The 21,839-nt window shown below is 39.0% G+C and overlaps 1 protein-coding gene across 2 annotated transcripts in view; it reads left to right on the top strand.

The window, feature by feature from the left end:
• Positions 1 to 11,824, top strand: part of arhgef39 (Rho guanine nucleotide exchange factor (GEF) 39) — a 65,349-nt gene extending 53,525 nt beyond the window's left edge. Inside the window, exons 8-12 of one of the 2 annotated variants that reach the window (XM_029495356.1) lie at positions 442 to 668; positions 7,426 to 7,514; positions 9,494 to 9,620; positions 10,731 to 10,828; positions 10,923 to 11,824. In XM_029495356.1, the coding sequence (XP_029351216.1) occupies positions 442 to 668; positions 7,426 to 7,514; positions 9,494 to 9,620; positions 10,731 to 10,828; positions 10,923 to 10,980 (599 nt within the window). In that variant the 3' untranslated portion in view covers positions 10,981 to 11,824. The remainder of the gene's footprint in view (positions 1 to 441; positions 669 to 7,425; positions 7,515 to 9,493; positions 9,621 to 10,730; positions 10,829 to 10,922) is intronic. The other variant, XM_029495357.1, reaches the window with a different exon arrangement.
• The last annotated feature ends 10,015 nt before the right edge of the window (positions 11,825 to 21,839 follow it).

The following is a 21,839-nucleotide window of genomic DNA, read 5'->3' on the forward strand; positions in this document are numbered from 1 at the left end:
CACGTTATTTTGCAATTGGATGTTGAAAATTGTTATTGATACCACTCACAGCTCTAGAAGTTGGAGTTGAAGAAGATTTTTAGATAAGACATCTTCAAGAACTCCACTTGTCTTTGTATATCACTTACCATGACCTAAATGACCAAATTCAGTGTTGAATCCGTTTGAAACCTCTATTGGATTCAAATCTACAATATGTCAAGATAAAACTAACTTCAGCACAGTGATCTCTGCTCAGCTTTTTCTGGCAAAGTTTGTAGGAAGTAAAGAGCATTAAGCTAATGTCCATAAAGTCACTAAATACTGAAAATCAACTAAGTATCAGGAGACAGGAAATGCTGGTTGATGAATAACAACAACAGATCCAGCCTTCTCACCTTTGCAACTTTTTCTTGTTTGTGTGATTGATGAATGATTTTCTGTCCACTTGACCTTCTGCAGGGAGGTGGTACATCCGTGAAGGCTGGCTGAATGTGGTTCCTCCTAAAGGTGCAGAGGCTAAGCCCAAGATGTTCTTCCTGTTCTCTGACGTGCTGCTTCAGGCTAACCGCTGCAGTCCACTGCATCCCACCAGTGGATACTTTACTGGCCAGCACATGTACCCCCTGCAGGACTGCACTCTGGAAAAGGTGTTCGGGCACACCAGGAGCAAAGGAGGTCTGCTTAGTGTAAGTATCAGCCATAGCTATCTCCCTGAGCTTTGGTCATTTTCCACATTTTTCAGTCAATGAGCCCCATGTAATATTGTAATAGATCATGTTCATTTCAGCACAAGTAAAAACTTGAAAACTTAAAAACTTAAAAAAAAAAAAAAAAAGTATAAAAATATAAACAAAACAGGAAGTGAAATAAATTAACCCCAATTTATTCCTTGAGTAGCAGCTGAAAACTCAATCAACAGCACACAAGGGAAACAACAGGAAATGGATGATTACATTCCTCTCCATACATACACTGGAAATCACTGAAAGCATTGTGCTGAACAAAGAATCATGAAAAAAATTAAGCTGTAGGTTTGAGTTGTAGAAATTTAGTTTTTATATTCCACATTTATGCTACTTTTAGTATCATATTTTAATGTGTGAACTTAGTCCATTTATTTCCTTGATAAAAGGTAGATAATAGACAAAATACCAGCAATTAAACTTCATACAGCTGTGCAACTACTCTGTCTTATTCAATCTGAGCATCAGCTGAACTACAGAATATGTGGTGTGGAATTTGTCCTGCTCCTCTGACAGTGATTAAAACTAGCAATTACTCTTGCCATCTGTTGTGAAGTTTTTTTGAAGTACCCCTAATTTCCCATTCTGGTATAAATTAATTTAAATAAATGGATACATAACTTCTGATAACTTATTTTGGGTGACCTATAATTTTCCTACCTACTCCTGACCGTTGACGTTGTTCCTGGTGCTAAAGGTGAGTATAAGGATAAGTGGTATAGACTATGGATGGATGGGAATGTCATTTTCCCTGTGCTTTACTTTAGCTTGTTTGGCCTCTACAGCTGGTCCACAGACATACACTGAGGAGCTGTCATGTTATCCCTGGCAACAAAAGGGAAAATGAGTCAGAACAGAGCTATATACCATATAAAAGCTACAACCTTTGGCACAGCAGAATGTCCACGGTTTAGGTTTGAGTGTTCGAATTGTGTCAGTGTCATGTTTGTCCGGAAATTGGCCTCTAAATTTAAAAAAAAAATGATCATTGGGTTGATTAGAAGATTGTTGGGTCTGCATTTAAATTTGTTGTTCACATTCAGATATAGACCTAAATCCATTGTGTCTAAAGTAGGTATAGTAGAGTCAATATAAAATCTTGTAGAGCCACACCAGGTTACCATAGCAGAATCTACTATCATTTTAGTATTCATGTGTGACAGAGTCCTTGATGTGTTCATGAGACAGGGGCTCATCTCCACTAGTTGTACTACTGTGTAACTCAGGAGGAACATTTTGAACAGTTGAATGTGAGGAGGAAAACTCAGAGTGTTGGGCAGCAGGTGGGGAGACATCTGTTCATGGATTTGAGTATACACATGAGTGAGTCATTAGCAGAGGCCTTATTTCATTTCCACTTGTGATGTATGTTTGGTTTGTCATACTCATGGCCTTGATGGTTTCTGCTGTATAATCTGCTAAACAAAGGTTTCTTGAGTGCTTTCTTGTCTTAATGAATGAAATCTCGTTTAGTTCCGCTTGTCAGATGAGACCCACATTACTTCACCCCTTCTTTTTCCTAATTCTTTCTAATCCTTGTTGAAGTAGTCCAAAAGTTGAACTTTTAATGTGTCTTTCCACTCAATCTGATCCATCTTCCAGGTCTCAGTACAGCTGCTGGCTGACAAATTGTGTCTAAATGATGCTGTCATGAAACATTCAAACGAATGAGTTGCGCATCATTGAGCAAGTAACCAAAGCGTTTATTCAGAAAGTGTTTAGTGCCCATGCAGCACAGTATCAATATTCATCTGAGCTGATACCTTCTTGCAAAGTGCTCTTTACTTGTGTTTCAAATGTGCTTCCCTGTGCTGCGCAGCGGCTTTGTAGAGGTTTGATTACTCTGCTGTCTACTCATACTGCTGTTTATCCAAAAACTGTTTCTGACATTAAGGCTTCTTTCACACAGGACTTGGAGTAGTTTACAGCTAGACTGTGACAGATAGCAATTTAATGAAACTACACAGACAGTCAAGCACTTATAATGAACACATTTTTCTTCTTACTGTTAATCTAATATTACAGTTAGTAATTACTTTTTTACAGGAAGAACATTCAGTTGTGGAAATAGGTTTGCTTGTCTATTCAGATGTCCATTCAGTGGTGTCTAGAGCAGTGCTGACATGACATCAATATTTTTATTTTTATTTATTTATTTTATTTTATTTTATTTATTTATTTTATTTTTATTATTATTATTATTTTTTTTTTTTTTTTTTTTTGAGTATCACTTTTTAGGTGTTCTGTGCCTTTTTTCAGGCATTAAGTGGCAGAGGCCAACAAGACGCAGTGAGAGTGGAATGACAAGCAGCATAGGTTCCTGATCAGAGTCGAACCCAGGGCACTGCAATAAAGTGGCATGCACACTAACCACTCAATTACCTGTGCTGCTGAATTTGCAAGGACATTGGGAGTGGTTGCTGTGGTGTAGTGGTGTTTTCGAGCCTCCACTTTGCAATTTAGCCAAATTTGGAGGAGAATGTGAAGGTGAGGAGGAGTGAACTGGGAATCAGCCCTGCTCTGTACTTAAAAAGTCTTAAAATGTCTTAAATTAAATTCACCATAAATTTGCTATAGGCATTACATTTCCAGGCGTTGTGTTTAATGCCAATGGGAGCGCAGTGGTTAAAGCAAAGTGTGTAGTTGTTTGATTAACTTAGTACAAATGGATTGCCAAGCAAATCCTCATTAAGATAACAATACTCACAATTCTGGACTATGGTGACATCATCTACAAAATGGCACCTAGCACTGTTCTCAAAAAAACTGTACATTCTTCATCATTCAGCCATTCACTTTGCAACTAATGTACCTTTCCACATGCACCATTGTTATCTCTATTACTGGTGGGTCGTTCCTCCCTTCATACGCAGCAGCTCCATCATTGGTTTCACTTTGTCTATAAGACAATCCCAGTAAAGACACCACTCTATCTGTCATCTTGTCTTCACTTTGCCCATAATAATTATCGCACGAGGTCAAGTGAATACATTAAGCTCACCATCCCAAGTACCTCTACTGTTTTTGGTAGCAACTCCTTTCGCTTTGCAGCAGCAATGAATGGAACATTTTACAAAACAGCTTTGACCTTTCATCATTGACTTCTTACCACTTTTAAGCTTAAAGTCCAGCAGATAACTGATTGTTGCTCTTCCTGATCACCCCAGATTTCATCTAGCCACATGCATTCATACACGCACACATTCCCTCCTTTACTTTATACCTTTTTTGTCATTCGCACGCACATATGTACATTCTCACACATACACAATACTGTACTTCTCCTCCTTCACATTTATCCTTCTTCCTAATACCATTGTTTATCCTGTCATTATTTGACAAGCTTGCATTTTTCTACTTTTTTGCGTGCTGGATATGTTTTTATGTCTACATGTATCTATATTTATGTATTTTTTCCTACTGGGGCCTTTTGGCAAGGTCATGTTTGTAAATGAGAATTAGTTTAAAAAACATTTTACCTGGAGAAAAGAAAGGGTCAAATAAAATAATTTCAAAATGATGAGCAAATTGCGTCACCATTACCCGATACAATATTGGATCAGATCAGTCCCAACTCTTTTGCATAGTGTGTGTGTTTAATGTGAGTAACATACAGAAATGGCATATTATGTTTGGATCTGCAGCACAGACAGCTGATGGGCCAGTAAATTATTTCAGGTAATCCCCATCAGGCTCCGGCAGTTGGCATAACAAACTGCCCAGCATGGGTTTCTATGCGAGTCTCTTCGCAGGCTGAGTGACATATTGTCATGACCAGGCCTAAGTGACTAATGAAAAGGCTGCTGATGGGGAGATTAGTCAGTGCTATATTATTTGGAGAGTGTGTGTATGTGTGTGGAGACCTGAAGAGTGTAGTGCTGTCTGCCAGCTGCAACAGAATCCCTCAGTTGCTGGATCAGATTAGGGTGCAGATCCATCTCTTCCGGCCCTCCAGTAAATACATCTTCCTCAAGCCTGTCGCTGCTCTCCACCAACTGGCTGCACATTATCTAATGGCAGAAATGGCATTTCATTAGCCTCTTATCCCACTGAGGCACAGATGCATACTCAATAGCATTACATGTAATTTCTCATAAGGACACATTATTGATCCTGGGCCCCTACCTAAGCTCAAAGAAAAGGGCTGTCAGCACTCCAGGGCCCTCATCATCCAAGGCCATGAAGAATTAAGGCCAAATTAAATTTGACAGCTGTAAATGCCATGGCCATCTATATGCAAAGTTTGAGGGGGAAAAAACAACAACAAAAAAAAATTTTATTAAAACTGTCTCTTTCTTTTTTCTTTTTTTTTTTTTTTTTTGTCTCTTTTCTCCCCCTCAGACTCCCGACATGTTTGCTGACTGTTACCTGTGGCTCGCCCAATTTTTTCTCTTCATTTTCTCGCTTTCCTATTGTCTGTCTCGACCCTCCTTATAATCTCCCTTCTACCTCTCTCTCTCTCGCCATCTCTCTCCCTGTCTGCAGTCTTCCTCTTGTTAATATTCCCTCGCTACTTGAATATTTTCCCACATCCCTGACAGATTCTCTTTGATGTATAAATAATCAAGCTAAATTATGTGTAGCAATGAGGCTCCATGCTCCGCTGTTCTTATTATACAAAGTAATTTCTACCTAAGAGGGTCAGATTTCCTGACAAATCCCTAATTGCCACATTCCAATAGAAGTAGAATGTATTTGTGAATAAATCAACCGCTGTCCCCCAAGTAGCGAGTGCCTAATATTATGCACCACTCAGTTCAGCCCCACTTACTGATCTCTGTAATTAGATAATATTTTTTATGATGATGCATTTGAAATCTTAATCTATTTAATGTATAATGAGAGACACCCTCCTCCCCGTGTGTAAAAATATCATGTTCGATGAACTATAGGCTTCTCTGATCTGTCCACATACACACAAATGATCAATATGTGAACTAGTCAACAGGCTGGTTTCCTGTGCAGACACTGCAACCACAGGTAAATTTGAAAGGCCATTTGATGTGGTGAAGGGCCAAATTTGATCCTCTGTAATAGCTTTTCCAAGTGTAATTATGCTGCTCTAAATGCCCCTTTTGTTTGGGCTCAAACATCTCCCACTGGTTTGTTTGACAAGTTCACTCCTTGTCTTGTTTAAGCAATGGGAATGAGAGAGTTGATAAATACTATTGACGGAAAGGAAGAGGAACCTGTCACTCTGCAGACCCAAGATGAGCCCACAGGGTATCTAAGACTACTGTCCAGCAGCTGGCAGTTGTCCAGTAAATGTGAGAGCAGATTCTCAACTTCATTTGTCCAACTTCTTTGCTTTCAGATATCAAAGCCTGGAGTGTGACAAATGGCTATGAAGAACAGCAGCAAGTTGTGGTGTGTGATGAGATGACAAAGAGAATTTTTTGCTGAATTCGGCCTACCCTCTGCTGTTTTGATTGTGTTATTGCAGTTTCAGGGAGGCGTACTCCCTCAGGGAGTGTACCTCAATGCACCAGCATTACAGTGTCATTGAAATTAATGAAGAAGCCTGCAAAACAGCTGTGCTGGTAATTTTTCTGTGGCAGGGCTATGGCATCCATTGAAAAATTGGCCATTATAATACAACAGGTGTCAATACACCATGAATTGATATTGACTTGCCTGACAATCAGGATAGAGTACAGAGCAGGCCAAAGTCACGTCACCTATTAATATGGGAGATGCCATTTTGAAGCCTCCAGTTTGCGTTTTTGCTGCCAAGCCATCTTAGTTTTTTGAAACCACAAAATAATCAGTAAATACAGTTGGAATAGGAAGGTAAATTACAGAACATGCATTTATCTGTTTAACATTTGTTTTTAATTTATGACTAATCCAAATGAAGAGCCATCTCTCTTTTTTTGTTTAGTAAATATAGGATGGATGGATCCTATATCTATTAGTTTGTTGGGCTGTATTAACAATTTAAGGCAGGTCTCACCAATTTCTTACTATTGGAATCAAAGAAAATTACGTTATGAACTTGCCATTTAGATTTTTATCAACTCAAAGAAGTGTAATTGGCCTGAGGGAATATAATGTTAATTCAGAAATAACATTATATTGGCTTTGCTTCAATATGAAATAAAAAATATTTTAGTTCTGCTTTATGCAAGCTGTAAATTACTTTTGACTTGTTTAATAAGGTGCACTTTTTTCTCCCTCTCTGTCTCAGTAAAACGAACAATCAGAAGTTGGTTCACCTCCCTGATGCTGTGTTGTCAGGAAACAGTAATCTGCCGACTGTAAAGGCTGCAGTGAAGGGACAAAATTGCAGAAAGTGATTGAACTCATTTAAAATTTTTAACTTTTTTTTTTTCTGTGATACATCAAGTATCTTTGCATTGATGCAGCCACAACAAACAAACCAAAATGTATATTTACTCCATCTGATAAACAAAAAAATAAAGTTAACCTAGAGTTCGTCGTGTTTCCCCTGCCTTCAGTTCATTCTGAAATGTTCGATTACTGTTGTATAAATAAAAGAAGCTCTGAGGAGCTGTGGTTTGGCCTCCGTATTGTTATGGGCTCAGATAAGATCACAAACTTCTTTGAGATCTAAAAGTGGGTCATAAGGTAGAGAGGTTGGGAGCTGCTGGTCCAACCATTACCCTTACAGTATTTCACCTCCAAATACACAACAGGCATCGTCATAATTTACCTCTTCCTAATCCTCTTCTTTATCCAGTTGACTTTCCCCAAAGCCAAACTCCTACTGATGTCCAGCAACCAGGAGGATCTGAATGACTGGTACCAAAGTCTGAGCTCAGCAATCAGGTTTGTTCCTGCTCCGCACACACACGCACATTAATACAGTACAAAGAACACATTTTTCAATGGTTCCTGCTTTAATAGAAATTACTTTCGGGTGTCAAAACACATAATGGTGGTCCTTGACCAATACAGTCCATTCTGAGGACAGTGCATTTCTGAATATCAACTCTTGATCTTCCCGTCAGTTACCCACATCTCCCACTCCGTCATGTATTTTATTTGTATTGTGCACTGCTACACTGCTGTGAAACTAATTCTCAATCAAGTATTCAAACCCCAAGATGCCATTTGTGTTATATGCTGAGGAATAAATACAGACTAACATACAGTTGAGAATTAATAATAATAAAAGATGATCCAGTCATTTCCTAAAATATGGAATCATAAAAATGCTTAAATATGTTTAGTTTCAGAGACAGGCATGTGTGTTTGGAGGGCAAGAATAGAAATTTAGTTTAATTTTAATTAGTTTAAATTAGTTTAAATTTAATTTAATCTTTATGTTTTGTAAAGGTAATATTCTATATATTGATAGTTTATAGCGGAGCTGCACAATGTGTAAAAATCTCTTCCTTTTGTTGGTCTTGTACCAACAAAAGGAAGGCGGCTTAATTGGTGACTCTAAAATGCCTGTAGCTCTGTGTGGCTTTGAATGTTTGTTTCTGTTAGCACTATGATAGACTGGAGACCAGTCCAGTATACCCCACACTTGCCCAATGTCAGCTGGGATTGCCTCCAGCCCCCCAGCGATCATTCTCAGATATGTGGTATAGATAATTGATAGATGGATGGACTTGGCCATGTTTATAAATTATAAATTAGAAAATTAGACATGTTACACTTGGCTCTTAACTTCAGCTGTTTGTGGTGTTTATTGTAATAATTCTATGTGCAGCCGTGTGTAGTGTGTGAGAGTGTTTTGCCTCAAATCTTAATAAAACCTTCACAGACAATGATACTGTACAATAAGCCTGTCTGCCCCCAGCATTGATCAGACTTCAGTAACTCCACTACTATGCCACCCAGGTCTAGCTCCCCCAAGGAAGGTCTGAGTCGGCCCTGCTATGCTGAGGTCCATGACCCTGGCTTGGCCAGCGAGACTTATTAGTTTATCACTGTGTAAGAGAGCAGAGGCTGTCAAAGAGCTCAGACAACAGGGCAGATTTTTGATTTTTGATTTATTTATTTATTTTTATTTTATTTTATTTTTTTATTTGTTTGTTTGTTTATTTATTTATTTTTTTTATTTTTTTTTTAATCTCTCTGTCTCTCTCTCTTTCTACCTACCTCTACCTGTCTCTTTCATCTACAGGGACTAGAAAAGTTTTGACTCTTTAACTCTCAATTGTCGCGTGTGTAGAAACAAATACTGTATTAACACATACGCACATGTGACTCTTATCCAAGGGACTTAATTAGGGTATAGATCAATGCTTGGTGACAGTAAGTGAATGGTGAGGCAGGATAACACCTTACCTCCAGGGATGTATTTAGGGCTAATGACAGTTTAACTCATACTTACTTTTCATGTACAGGAGGAGTAGAAGGTCTTCGGGCTGACCTCAGAGGATACATTTATAATATAATAGGACATAATTTCCTGATTATAATTTGTCAACTTTGTAAATACATTTAGGCTTGTTGCTGGTTTTAACAGACATCCCTTCATTGGGATTTTGTCTTTACATGAATCCATGTATCACTTTTGTTTGTTTTGTTTTGTTTTTTTGTTTGTTTGTTTGTTTTGAAATTTTTTCTAATATCAATAGCAGGTCATCATAGTAAGCTCTGGATGCTTTTCTTTTGAAATGCTTTCAAAACACTTGTGTTTATTGGCAGCACCTCATCTGTGGTTTAATAACTTTAATCTTTATTAATAATGAAATTATATCACAAACATTTCATAAGAAAGCAGTGTCAAAGAGTCTGTTTTGTTGGTTTGCATTATGACTCAACCTTACTCAGCGTGTGTTGACACACAGAAAGCTGCAGTCCAAACCGACCATTGTCCATCACAGAGACCAGCTGAACCAGAGACCAGTTCACACAACTGTCGACAGCCACAGCAGTCTGAGTGGCAGCAGCAACGCCAGCAGGAAGAGAAATGTGGTGAGTTATACGCACACACGCCTTTTAACACACACTAATACAGCGACAAACACCTTCCCAATAAAGGGCATTCAGGTTTGTAAAGCAGGTGACACAGATGCAGCAGACAAAGACTAAAATGATTCAGCCACCATTCTTGAAGTTATCTTTTTGTTCTGTTCCTTGCAAAATCATAAGATAAAAATTGTTTTCCCACTGATATAAGTATCTGTCCACAATGGCCAGGTCTGAATTTGTGAAATTATTTATTACCAGTGGATCTAATAACTGCACAATGCAGTGTCACTCGATAAACACAGAGAAGATTCAGCAACACAGAGACACTGGATGGAAACATGACAGCAGTTGTGGAGATATTTGATTGTTTCAAAAGATCATCATCAATCAAACCAGATTCTCCTCTTTTTCTCCAGACATGGACCCATATTCTTTAAACTGGGTCAAGGACTAAATCTCAAAAATATACAGAGACAGTATTTTTGTTAGGAGTTATTAAGGTTGTATCAATTATTGATTCACTGGCTGAGACATTGGGCCCATAACTGGAGACATCATTAATCTATCAGTTTGCAAATCAGAAACATAAACTGAGCTCAAACTTAACTGTTAAATCCTGTTTTATGAAGCTCGAAAACTGTGATCAGTGAATATTAAATTAGCTTCAACCAGAATGACTCAATAAATGAGGATGTAATATTAAACAATGCTTAAGGAAACTCTGAGCAACACATTTATTTATGTTTATGAATAATCCTCTTTTTTCCTGTGTAAACAGTAAACCATATATATATATATATACAGATAATTATAAATGTATAAATGTCAAGATTTGCCATCCCATGTCAATCCACATTCTTTCGGTCCCTCATCCAGCTCCTAAACTCTGTCAAGAAGGACTGTCTTGCTGTTTCTTCAAGAAGTTCTTAAAAAACATGTCTTGGACAATCTCTCACAGTGAATAGATGAAAGACTTAAGCCTAGACTGCTGTTTCCTGCTGCACTGAAGCTTTACTGATGTCTCTTTGGACAAAATTAATGTACAGTACACCATCATATATGGACCATTTTTGTTTAACACCAGTTTTTGAATAATGTCTCTCTCTTCCTCAGGTGAACAGTGAGGATGTTGGGAAGCTTCCAGTTCAGTTGGAGGGCAGCGCCCCCAAGAGGATGAAGCAGTGTGACACTGCAGAACAGAGGTGGGATAAGTCTTCTTGATGGGATGTTGACTAAGGACGTAGCTTCAGATGTTGAAAGCTGCAAGACAGGTGGTTTGTTTCTAGTTTATTATGATGTGTAAAGTTTGATCCTTGTATTCCACAGTGGAGAGGCGTCTTCTTCTGGCTGTGTGATCCTCTAACAGCCTCACCAGAGATCAGGGTTACACAGTGGATCCTGGTTGTCGTGTATGAGAGTTTCAGCCCATTCTGTTCCAACCACTCTGGCCAAATATGCTACACACGTTTACTCTGTCCACATCTTTCTGCCTTTGTTGTGCCAAGAGAGGTTTCGTTTGTTACTAACAGCAGCTTCAGCATCTGCTCATCACGTGCAATATATACTTTATCTATGTGAACTGTTTTAAAGACCAAATATTTGATGAATATCAGTCTGCTGCTTGTTGCTGATCTCCAGCAAACATTCAACTACTTATAATGAATACTGTGACCAGAAGTTCACCCTTTTCAAGGGTGAACCTGAATGCTCAATTCCTACTTGTCTTATCAATGGATTCAGCATGTAACTTTTCATCTACAAAAAAAAAAAAATCTGGTGTCTAAGGACAGGATAAGTGGCTCATGGAGGTTTTCTGATTTAATTGATTGTTTGTTTGAATTATGATAGATTGATTGATTGATTACCATTTCTACAGTACCTGAACATATGAGACGTACTTATGTCTTTTGTCATGTTATAACTAAATGAGCGCATTTAATCAGCTGCACTATAATTTAGAAATTGACATCCAGGTATGAAAACCTGGTTCACAGGCCTTCACTCAACATTTATGTTATTTATTTTAATCACATCATTTATCTTCAAATCAACAAATATTTGCTCCCCTTCTGCATAAGTCGTCATATATTTTACTAACAGTGGGTATTTTACAGATTATTTACATATTGTTTTTTGTGGGGGGTTTTTTATTGGTTACAGATCATGAATGAGGATGGAAATTATTATCATTTTCCAATAAAACTCTAAAATCAGGTAGTGTGGTTTTTTTCAGTGCTTTCAGTCAATAAATAAAAATTTTCATTTTTCAGACTTTGTGTTCCCAGAGCTTCGTCTAAAGCAATGGTTCTCAGAGAGGAATGTTCCTGGTGGTCCCAAGGAAAAAGGGGAATATTGTACTACAGCAATCTCTACTATATAGAATTCCTTTGCTATGTATTATTACACTATATTGATCAGCCATAACATAATAACTTTCATTTAAATTTTCATGTGCAATTACAATTTTCCTTGCTCTTCCTGCCCATCTGCATATGATAGGTAATTTTCCTCAAATGTTTCGTTTAAATTTCAACCTTCATCTCCTTTTAACTTAAATTCATACACAATTTGGAGTACATAAGTGTGGTGCTGAGGCTGAATGGTTCGAGACCTTCACAGTGTGATGTTTTTTTCATTTGTTATTGTCCTTTTGTCTTTTGCTGTGTTTTTTACTATACATTTGTAACAGTAGAGTCCTGACAGTGAAGACTTGACTGCCTCACTGCAACTCAGGTTAAATTTTCAGCATTAAAAGTTTCTAGGAAAGTGTTTTGGTAAATTGTTAAACACTGTAATGTAGCAGTCCAGGTGCATTAGAATTGCTTTGTGGTTTTTAGTGGTCCTTTGTCTGGAAGCCCAGAAACAATCCTTAGGAATGGAAGCGATGGATCCAAAGACCAGAGATCAGAGTAAATATGTCACACAGTAACAGTCCAGACAAGAGGCCTTGGCAGATGACAGCAGAAAGCTTCACAATTCTCTGAAGGCGGTTGATCTTAAACTGTATCTTTCAGGGCATCACAACTCCTCCTCTTTACACCAGTGTTCTGCTGATGAAGATGTTTTAAATATTCAGCACTTCTATATGTGGACTGCTGTACAGAGGAGGTGATTAGGTTCTATTTTAGAAGATGGATAGATCTGGACCTCCAAGTCCAGATCACACTGACAGATAACCAACCTGCAGTGCTGCTTCGCTGGCACTAGATGGAGGCAAAGCACCAATATATAGTAATGTTGACCCCTCACCCCATACTTGCTGTTATTGTTAATAAGACTGCCATCCATCTCCATCTTGAGCCTAGACTGTTTCTTCCACAAACCAAATTATGCTGGTTTATTTATATTTTGCTTTTGCACTTAGTCCCCCCCCATGATGACAGCTCTCTGTGTTGGCCCCTGATGGTCTGCAACAACAAGCAGTGCAATGGATGTAAAGAATGTAGAGACAGATAGATAGAAAGAAAAAAAAATTACTGTCTTTCTCACATTGTGACAAATTTTGTCTTTGATAGAATTTTCTGAATGTGTCTTGAAGCCTTGTCAAACATATTAGGAGCCACATAAAAGAAACCACACAATTCAGCACAATTGAAACTAAAAACTGAACAACGATAAAAAAAAAAAGGGACTGTTGAAGAATGCAACGGATAAACTGTCTATTTCAGTGTGCTCCCAATGGTTGTTATAAATGGATTTATTGTTTTGTAAGTCGTTTTCTGGGCCAGTGGAACTTTGTAAATTCTGCCTGATGGCAGTAGCTGTCAGGAGTGGTGAAGGGGGAGATGAGAGTGGCCTTCCTGATCAAATAGCGGTTGCATAGTTCTGAGTGGTGGGTTCAGAGTGAACCAGTTATTTTGCTGCCATAATTTGTTACACAGGAGAGTTTGGTTCTGTTGTTGGTGGTGAGTTATACTAGGATGAAATGCTGAAACTGCTAAGATAGACTGATTAGTAGATATTGATCCCCTCACTCACTGAGTAAATAAATAAACCATAATCATGGAATTAATCCAAGTCATTAATTGTTTCCTCGAGTTGAGATGTTTTGCAGTCTGAGTCAGTCAGCCCTGCAATACAGTGGAAGGTGACATTGGTAAGGAGACAATCAGCTTTTTTTGATCAATTTGTCCAGACCCCTTGTGTTCTTGTCTGCATGCTGCTGCTCCAGCACCAAAGCATAAGATAGATAACTCTTTCAAGTCAAAGCCAAGTGTCATGTCATGAATACCAAGAGGAGGCAAAATAATGTTTAGTCACATCTTGAATCCTGGGCAGCACAGTGGGAAAGTGGTTCACGCTGTTACCTCACAGCAAGAAGGTCATGAGTTTGATTCCTGGGCCTGGGGCCTTTCTGTGTGGAGTTTGCATGTTCTCCACTTGCTTGAGCGGATTTCCTTCCACTGAGGAAAACCATGCATGTTTAGGTTAATAGGTTGTGCAAGCTGGGATTGGCTCCAGCACCCCCCATGACCCAGACACAAACAAGCACTGGAAGATGAATGAATCACACCACAGTCCACAAACATGAGAGAAGTGAAACAGTTAAAACTCACTGTTTGTGAGGAAATTTCTCTTCAACAGCAGGTGGCCTGGACACGGAGAAGATGGATGGATGGACTAGTGTTGAGGACTCTTGGCGGGTCACCTGGTAGAACAGGCATCATCTCATTGTGGTTGCCATTCATTCATCTTATCTGTTTCCGGGTGACGAGGGTTGATGGAGCCAGTCCCAGCTCACATTGGCTCCAGGGGTACACCCTGGACAGGCTGTCAGTCCATCACAGGACTAATAATGAAATATGCCAAAAAGAAAAAAACTTCATTAAAAACTTGAATAACTGAAATGTCTGTAGTCTGTTTTGTTGTGGTTTGATTGTGTATGAATTTCTTTTATCATTATTTTGGTTCCTATACATTCCCATGAGTTGTGTCCTTCATAAAGATTAGTGATAATAATAATAATGATAGCAGTTAGAGGCTGCAGTCACTGATCCAGGCTATGCTGCAACACATATACAAATATCAGTAAGATATTTGTGTAGGCAGAGAAAAAAAGTACACTTTCCATGACATGAATAATAACTAGGACAAGAATAGTTTCATAACACCGGGTTATCACCTGATAATCAGTTCTGACTCTGACATTTTAGTGTTTCTCGTGTTAATTTTGATCCACTGTAATAATGAAAATAATGGAAAAGCTCATATATCTTTTGAGTTTTCTTCAGCATCATGATTAATAAACTGGCTTCAAAATGACAAAAGCATCAGATTTATTGCTTTAATCTAATGAAGTTATTCTGGAAATTATTATCTGATGGCTCCTGACCTGTGGGCCTTGGCCTATGCAATTTTGTTGCAAGTAGTAGTGGATATATATATGGATACTATTATATATGACTCAGCAGGTGACCATAATCCAGTCATACAAAAACATTGCCATGAGAGTAAAAAAGGCAATGAGCACATATGGCCTGTAATGTGGCCCCAGATTTTCTGTGTCTAAGCTGTTTTGGTTGACTCTCATTCTGCTTCCTCTGCAAACCGCCACACTTTTCTTCAACCCAGCTCAGAGTTTTCATGTCTTTCATGAGCTCTGATTGCTGCTTACCATGCTGGTGAACATGGCACTAAACTGTCATTTACAACAGATCTGACGCTACTTTTCCTTCCTCATACTGACTCTGAGACTTCAGCTTGTGTATCTGCCAATACTGAATGCTGATCTCATACCGTTTGAGGAAAAGAGCCGCTGGGTTGTCTGTCTCTGCCATTCAGACTACTTTCAGATTATACTTGTCTTTCCAGTCAGATAAAATACAAAACATTTTTGTGAAATTTTGTCATAATTGGTATAAGAAGCAGATAAAGATCCATACTAAGCGATGTGTTCATTGGCTCTTATATAATGAATACAATGTTAAATGGACAAATGTAATGCTAACTTAGTATTAAAAATTATAATATACTGTATAACATGTGGATATTGGTGAATGTTTTGATGATAATCAATTACTGAGCTTATCATTCACCAGTACGACCCAACTGACAAACTCCCCAAACACTTAAATAAGAACTGCCCTCTGTCCAAAAAGCCACTAAAATTATCTTGTAATCTTGTAATTAACAAAATAAGGCACAGGTTCCTTGCTGAATAAAAAGGACAGATGTGTTCTAAACAAATAATGAATTTTTATTTAAAATAGCAGGCTAAAAAGAGAAAAAAAAAAGGATTAAAGTACAACAAAAACCAGGATGGCAGTTAAAATATATTTATTAAATTTCTTCAAAATATATTTTTTTAAATGTTATCAAAATATTAAATCTGCCAAAAGTAAATTATAAATAAAGTCAGTAAATTACAACAAATGAAAAAAAAAAAAAAAAAAAAAGCTAAACTGAGGTCACTGAGGAAGGCGGTCTACAATGAGGAGGGCCAGGGGTGCCACCAATACTCACCACCTTTAGTGCAGCACATCAAACTCACAGCAAACTAGGTGGAATCAACACGTGTCCCTGGTGACCCTATTTACACACCGTGAAGGGACCCGAAGATAAGTGCCTAGCCTTCCTTCAGATGACACTTGATTTGCAAGATTACAAGGTTAATGAAACAGAAACCCAGTCAGTCAAAGCGAATAAAATACCAAAACAAAAGACAGAACAGAAGACAAGAAAACACAAATTATACAGGTTCACCATGCTGTAATAGTGGGATTGTGCAAGTCATCCTACTCACCACCTTCTATTATCTACCCTCAGAAATGGTATTAGTCTTGCAGCAACTGCAGTGAGGAATTAAAAACAAACCATAAAATAGGTGGATAAAACTCTTACATCTTCTAACCTGTCAAATACAGCACTTCACCTACCACTGGTCTGGGAGAAAATGAGGCAGAGGCTGAACAGGCCTCACAGCTGCCCTTTTACCTGTCCCTGATCAGGAAGTTGGCTGAGGGACGGGGTTTGGCCTGGAGCTGCATTCAGAGCTGCAAAGGCAGCACTCCACTACACAAATATTACAGTCACTTTGAATCCTATTAATTGAGTGGCCAATATGTGTTTTAGGTTTGAGTAGGAGATGAAAATATGTGCATCTATATTATAAGCTTAGAGGAAGATCACAAGGAGAAGGTGTAATAAGAAATAACCAGTCTCATCGGGTTGAAGGACCGAAGAGGGGACACAAGTGTTAGGGAGTCCAGACTGGACGGTGGAAGTGGGCCCTTAGGAGGAGACACCCCCACCCTTTACCCAGAAAGGGAGGAGGCATGGAGTAAAAATCCTTCAGGCGGTTGAACTGATTTCCCTGCTTTATTAAATGGCTGTTCCTGTCAGTGGACAGGATGGGGGAAGTCTATACTAATGAGTAAAGAAACCTGACAGCTACCATCACAGCTCACACAACACATGCACATTTTGCTATGCTATGACGATACTGCTGGTGCCTTTATTAATTGGCCTAGAAGCCATCAGATGAAATCACAGTGCACCATTACGTACTTTCTGTGTAGGACACACAGAAATTGTGAAATAACACAATGAAATAAATGCAATACACAAAAATTTACTACCAGAAACTACCAGAAAAAATTTAATTAAATCTGCTGTGTTCGTTCATGTTCCCTTCAGAGGAACTTTTTCCATTTTGGAGACAGTATGGTCATGTCTATACCTCACAATTGTGAGACCTCTACCCTTTCAGAGCCTCATTATGGCATGTCTTTCTGTTTTACTTATGAAATTGGCATTTCTAAAAACATCACCATGTCTTTCACATATTCAAATCAGCACATCCTCAGCAAACTGAATGACGATACAATGACTATTCACTGTATTATGGGATGGTAGCTCATAAAAGAAGAAAAAACACAGTTACCTTAGTGAGAGTTCTTCTCATTCTTTTGAGCATTAATCAGGAAGAATCAGCTCCTAAGCCTCTGATGCTCTAAATATATCATTGTCCTTGTCTCTCTGTCTCCATTATGTCATTACAATCAAATCAGATGGACTGTCCGCCAGCATGAACAAGACAAGAGAGTCAAACAATTTGAAGATTCAGAGACAATTGCCTGAAGTTTTAAGCTTTTGGGAACAATAAAATTATCACACAGCTCAAGGATGTGCTTCATCCCAATGATGAGGTGCAGAACAGGTATATTCTAGCCCAACTAGGCAGTTGTGTAAAGATTTGTGGCGTTGTGATTGATGAGGGTGACATTCCTGCAACCTTGGCATTGTATGTGGCGTACAACAGCAATTGCAACCAAGAAGAACTTAAAATATTTAAGATATCTTTACCAATTAAGAGACAAGATAAGTAGCACCGTGGGTTCATGCTGCCAATAGCATACTACTAGTGTGCTATTATGCTACTAGCACTACTATGAGTATGAATTTGCTTTTCATATACTTACATTTAAATCCGTATTATATACTTCCATAGTAGCAACCATATATTGGCAATCTGAAAAAGAGTATCCAAAATGAACTTGTAAAATTGGGTCCATGGATCATTGCAACCTACTTTCATATAAGTGAATCATGTTATTTATAGTTCTATACTAAACTCATCTCTTTGTATTTTCCTTAGAGTTCCTGTCAGTTCTCTCCTTGTAGAAGACCTGCAGTCTAGCAGGGATGAACATATGCGGTTTAATTCATGATTGACTGAGTAAAATTCCTGTCAACTACCAGGATAGTTGGAAGCAAACTTGCTGGTAATGGCTGTGGTGGCTAACCACTTCATCTTCCACATTGGAAATTTGGGCTTCTGGACTGGACCGCTTCATATGAAAAGGCTGGAGTTTAGATGGAGTCTCCGCATGAAACATGTGCAGGTGAAGCATTTGCCTAACTGCATATTTCTGAAACCTCCATCGCTTCTGGACTTCCTCTTTTTACATAACCTGGTGGTAAGCTACATGTTTATGTCTTCGCTATAAACACTTGACCAGACCAGCTGCGATATCAGAATCCACCTTTCTTTGGATCGACATCACCCTATCAAACTGCTGGACAGAGGAGAGGATTTCCTACTAGATTTCGTTCTCTCTGCACCGGCTGCTGACCTGTCTGCTTTAAGAAGCTCTAATAACCAACGACTGCACCTCGGATGACCTGTCTGTGAAACTTCTAAAGTTTGCAGATGACACAACAGTCTCCCCGGAGAACCATCACCTTGGTACAACTAGACTTCAACTTCTTGAACTAGCTTCCTCTTCTCTCTGGGGCCTGCTCTACTCCACACTGGTTTGCCCGGGCCAACCCCAAGCCTCCCCAGCCTATTTGTACATTACCTACAATCTCTGTATGCCTAAGAGCTGCTTTTGCTTCCTGCACTGCCATTCTTGGATTCCATTTTCTCCCCTTGGTTGGGTTTGCAACCATCTTACTAACTACCACATCTTTACTCCCAGATAACAGGAGCTCTGTCATAACCTTAGTACATTTAAACTCCTCCAATAGACTAGATACTGGGAGCTGAAGTATGCCTTTCCCATACAGTGCCACAGTGCTTAAACATCTCGGAACGCCTATCCACCTCCTAAAATAAAAGTTTATGAGTCTTTCCATTTTCTCTGCAGCAGATATTGGAATCTCATATACTGACAGTGGCTACATCAACCTGGGAAATAATCCAAACTGCAAACACCACAGCTTCAACTTTCCTGGAAGTCCTGATTTATCTATTCTATCCAGTCCCTCAGCAACATCCTTCTGAAATTGTACTACCTGTTTCCCCTCATGCAAATCTGCCATGTACCACTTACCTAGACTCTTTACTGGTGTTTCCCTAATTATTGGAATTTCTTCTTCATTTATTACAAACTTTTGATCACTTAATCTCCCTCAAATTATTGAGATACTTCTAGACTTACTAGGCTTGATTTTTAACTAGCCCACTTTAAGTTTTTATTAAGTCTCTCAAGTACTCTTTTCATACATGGCACCATTGTAGTTATATCATCCATGTATGCTCTAACTGGTGTGTAAGAAGCATTCCATTCCGCCACCTCTCTCCACCTACAACCCACATAGAAGCTCTACTAATTACCTCCATTGCCATTGTGAATCCTAATGGAGAAATTGTACATCCTGCCATAAGACCTATTTCTAGCCTCTGCCAATCTGTTGTAAAGCCTGCTGTACTTAAGCATAGTCTGATATTCTGGAAATATGCTCTTACTAAATTAACAACTACTCCAGGCACTCTAAAATAATCAAATGCCTCCCAAATAAGGCTATGTGGCACTGATCCAAATGCATTTGTCCAAGAATATGACATGCAAGTGTCTTTTCTCACTCTTGGCTGCCTGAATCTGATGTCAAATTATGCTAGTGTGCTCTAAACACCCTGCAAAACCTGGTATTCCTGCCTTCTGTACTGAGGTATCTATAAAGCCATTCCTTTCAAAATAACTTGCTCGTCTCCGTGAAACTACACTAAAGAAAATCTTCCCCTCTACATTCAGGAGAGAGATCATACAGAATTGACTCAAGTCAGAAGACTCCTTTTCCTTTGGAATATATGATATATGACTATATGATCAGGTGCGCTTTTATAGACCCGGTAGAGGACTCCATTTGGCCCTGGGGTCGAAGAAGCCTTCGCATGCCTGGCTACCTCCTCAACCTCCTTCCACCTAGGTGGTCTAACATCCATTTCCTGATCTATCTCCTTTAATGGAGGCATGTCAGGTGGAAGCCCAACTACTCTATTCTGCTCAGAATCTGAATATGTATTTCTCAGGTACTCTTCTACTTCTGTCTTTGTTGCTTTAAGCTGCCCTCCCTTTTCCTGGTTTAACAAACCTGAATGGGTCCATGTAAAATGCTGTCCTTACATATTCTTTCTTTTTCCTCTTTTTCCTAAGATATTCATCCCTTCTGAGTATTGCTAGCCTACTTCTCAATTCCTCTTGCAACACATTAATTCCCTCCCTCCCTTCCTCTGTAGCTCTTTTCCACTGCTTTGTTAATTGTCTTCCTTCTTTAACTGATTTCTCAATTTCTCTTTGCCGTCTAGACTTAGCTACCTGTACTCTTTCTATCTTGCACCCCAAATCTTTCTACACCATAGGAGTAAATTATGTCAGGGATTGAGTTTTGTTTGTGTTCACATCCAGTTTTTTATTGAAAATCTTGTTCTTGTTCTGCTTCCCTGGTGTTGATTGCCATCTCTGCCCTAATGTGGTTCACCCATGTCTTGTCTAGTCACTGTAATTAATCCTATTTTCTGTTTATTCCATGTCAGATCCTTGTCCCTTGATCACATGTTGTTGCTGTCTCTTGATCACGTTGATGTTATCTTGTTTCGTCTGCCTGGTTTCCTGACTCCTGCCTGTCTCTGCCTGTCTCTGCTTGTATCTCTGCTTTTCTACCTGTTGTCCCTTTACCTCAGTTATTTTGTAGTTTTTGGTTTCTTTGCAATTCAAGTTCACCCAGTCTGTGGGTCCTCATTCCCGCATCACCATCACCCCTACCCAACTGTGACAAAATGATGTCCGCCATCTTCTCAAACCTATCGCTTGAGTTTCCTCCTAGTCTGCTCAGAATTACTGACAAGTCCCTGTTGACTGTCTCCCATTCTTTGCTACTATTTGCCTTAGGCCATTTAACTCTAGCTTTCTGCTCCATATTTCTCTCTTTGACTGGCCTATTCACCTCAGTATCAGCTGCATCCCTTCTCATTACCCCCTCCTCTACCTCTGTGGCTGTGTTGTTGATATCTAGCACTATGGCCACACTGCGTTCGACTCTCGACAATGCCGCCCCTCTCAAGAAGAAAGTATTCAATCTGAGGAGGCTGGCTCCCTGGTGTAATTACCAAATCCGTGCCTTAAAGCAGACATCAAGGAAATTAGAAAGAAACTGGCGTTCCAGTAAGTCAGAAGAGTCTCACAGAGCCTGGAAAGATAGCCTAAAAATATATAAAAAAGCTCTCCACAGTGCTAGAACTTCATATTACTCAGCACTCATAGAAGAAAACAAGAACAACCCCAGGTTTGTCTTCAGCACTGTAGCCAGACTGACAGAGAGCCATAGCTCAGTTGAACCAGTGATCCCCTTAGCTCTAAGCAGTGATGATTTTATGGACTTTTTTGCAGATAAAATTCTCACGATCAGAGAAAGAATTTATCAGCTCTTGCCTAGTTCAATAAAAATCTCCTACTGAATACAGCAACACTGAATCAGCTGTGACGCCTCTTTTACATC

The sequence above is a fragment of the Echeneis naucrates genome, chromosome 23 (genome assembly GCF_900963305.1).
Source record: "Echeneis naucrates chromosome 23, fEcheNa1.1, whole genome shotgun sequence".
NCBI classification, from domain to species: Eukaryota; Metazoa; Chordata; class Actinopteri; order Carangiformes; family Echeneidae; genus Echeneis; species Echeneis naucrates.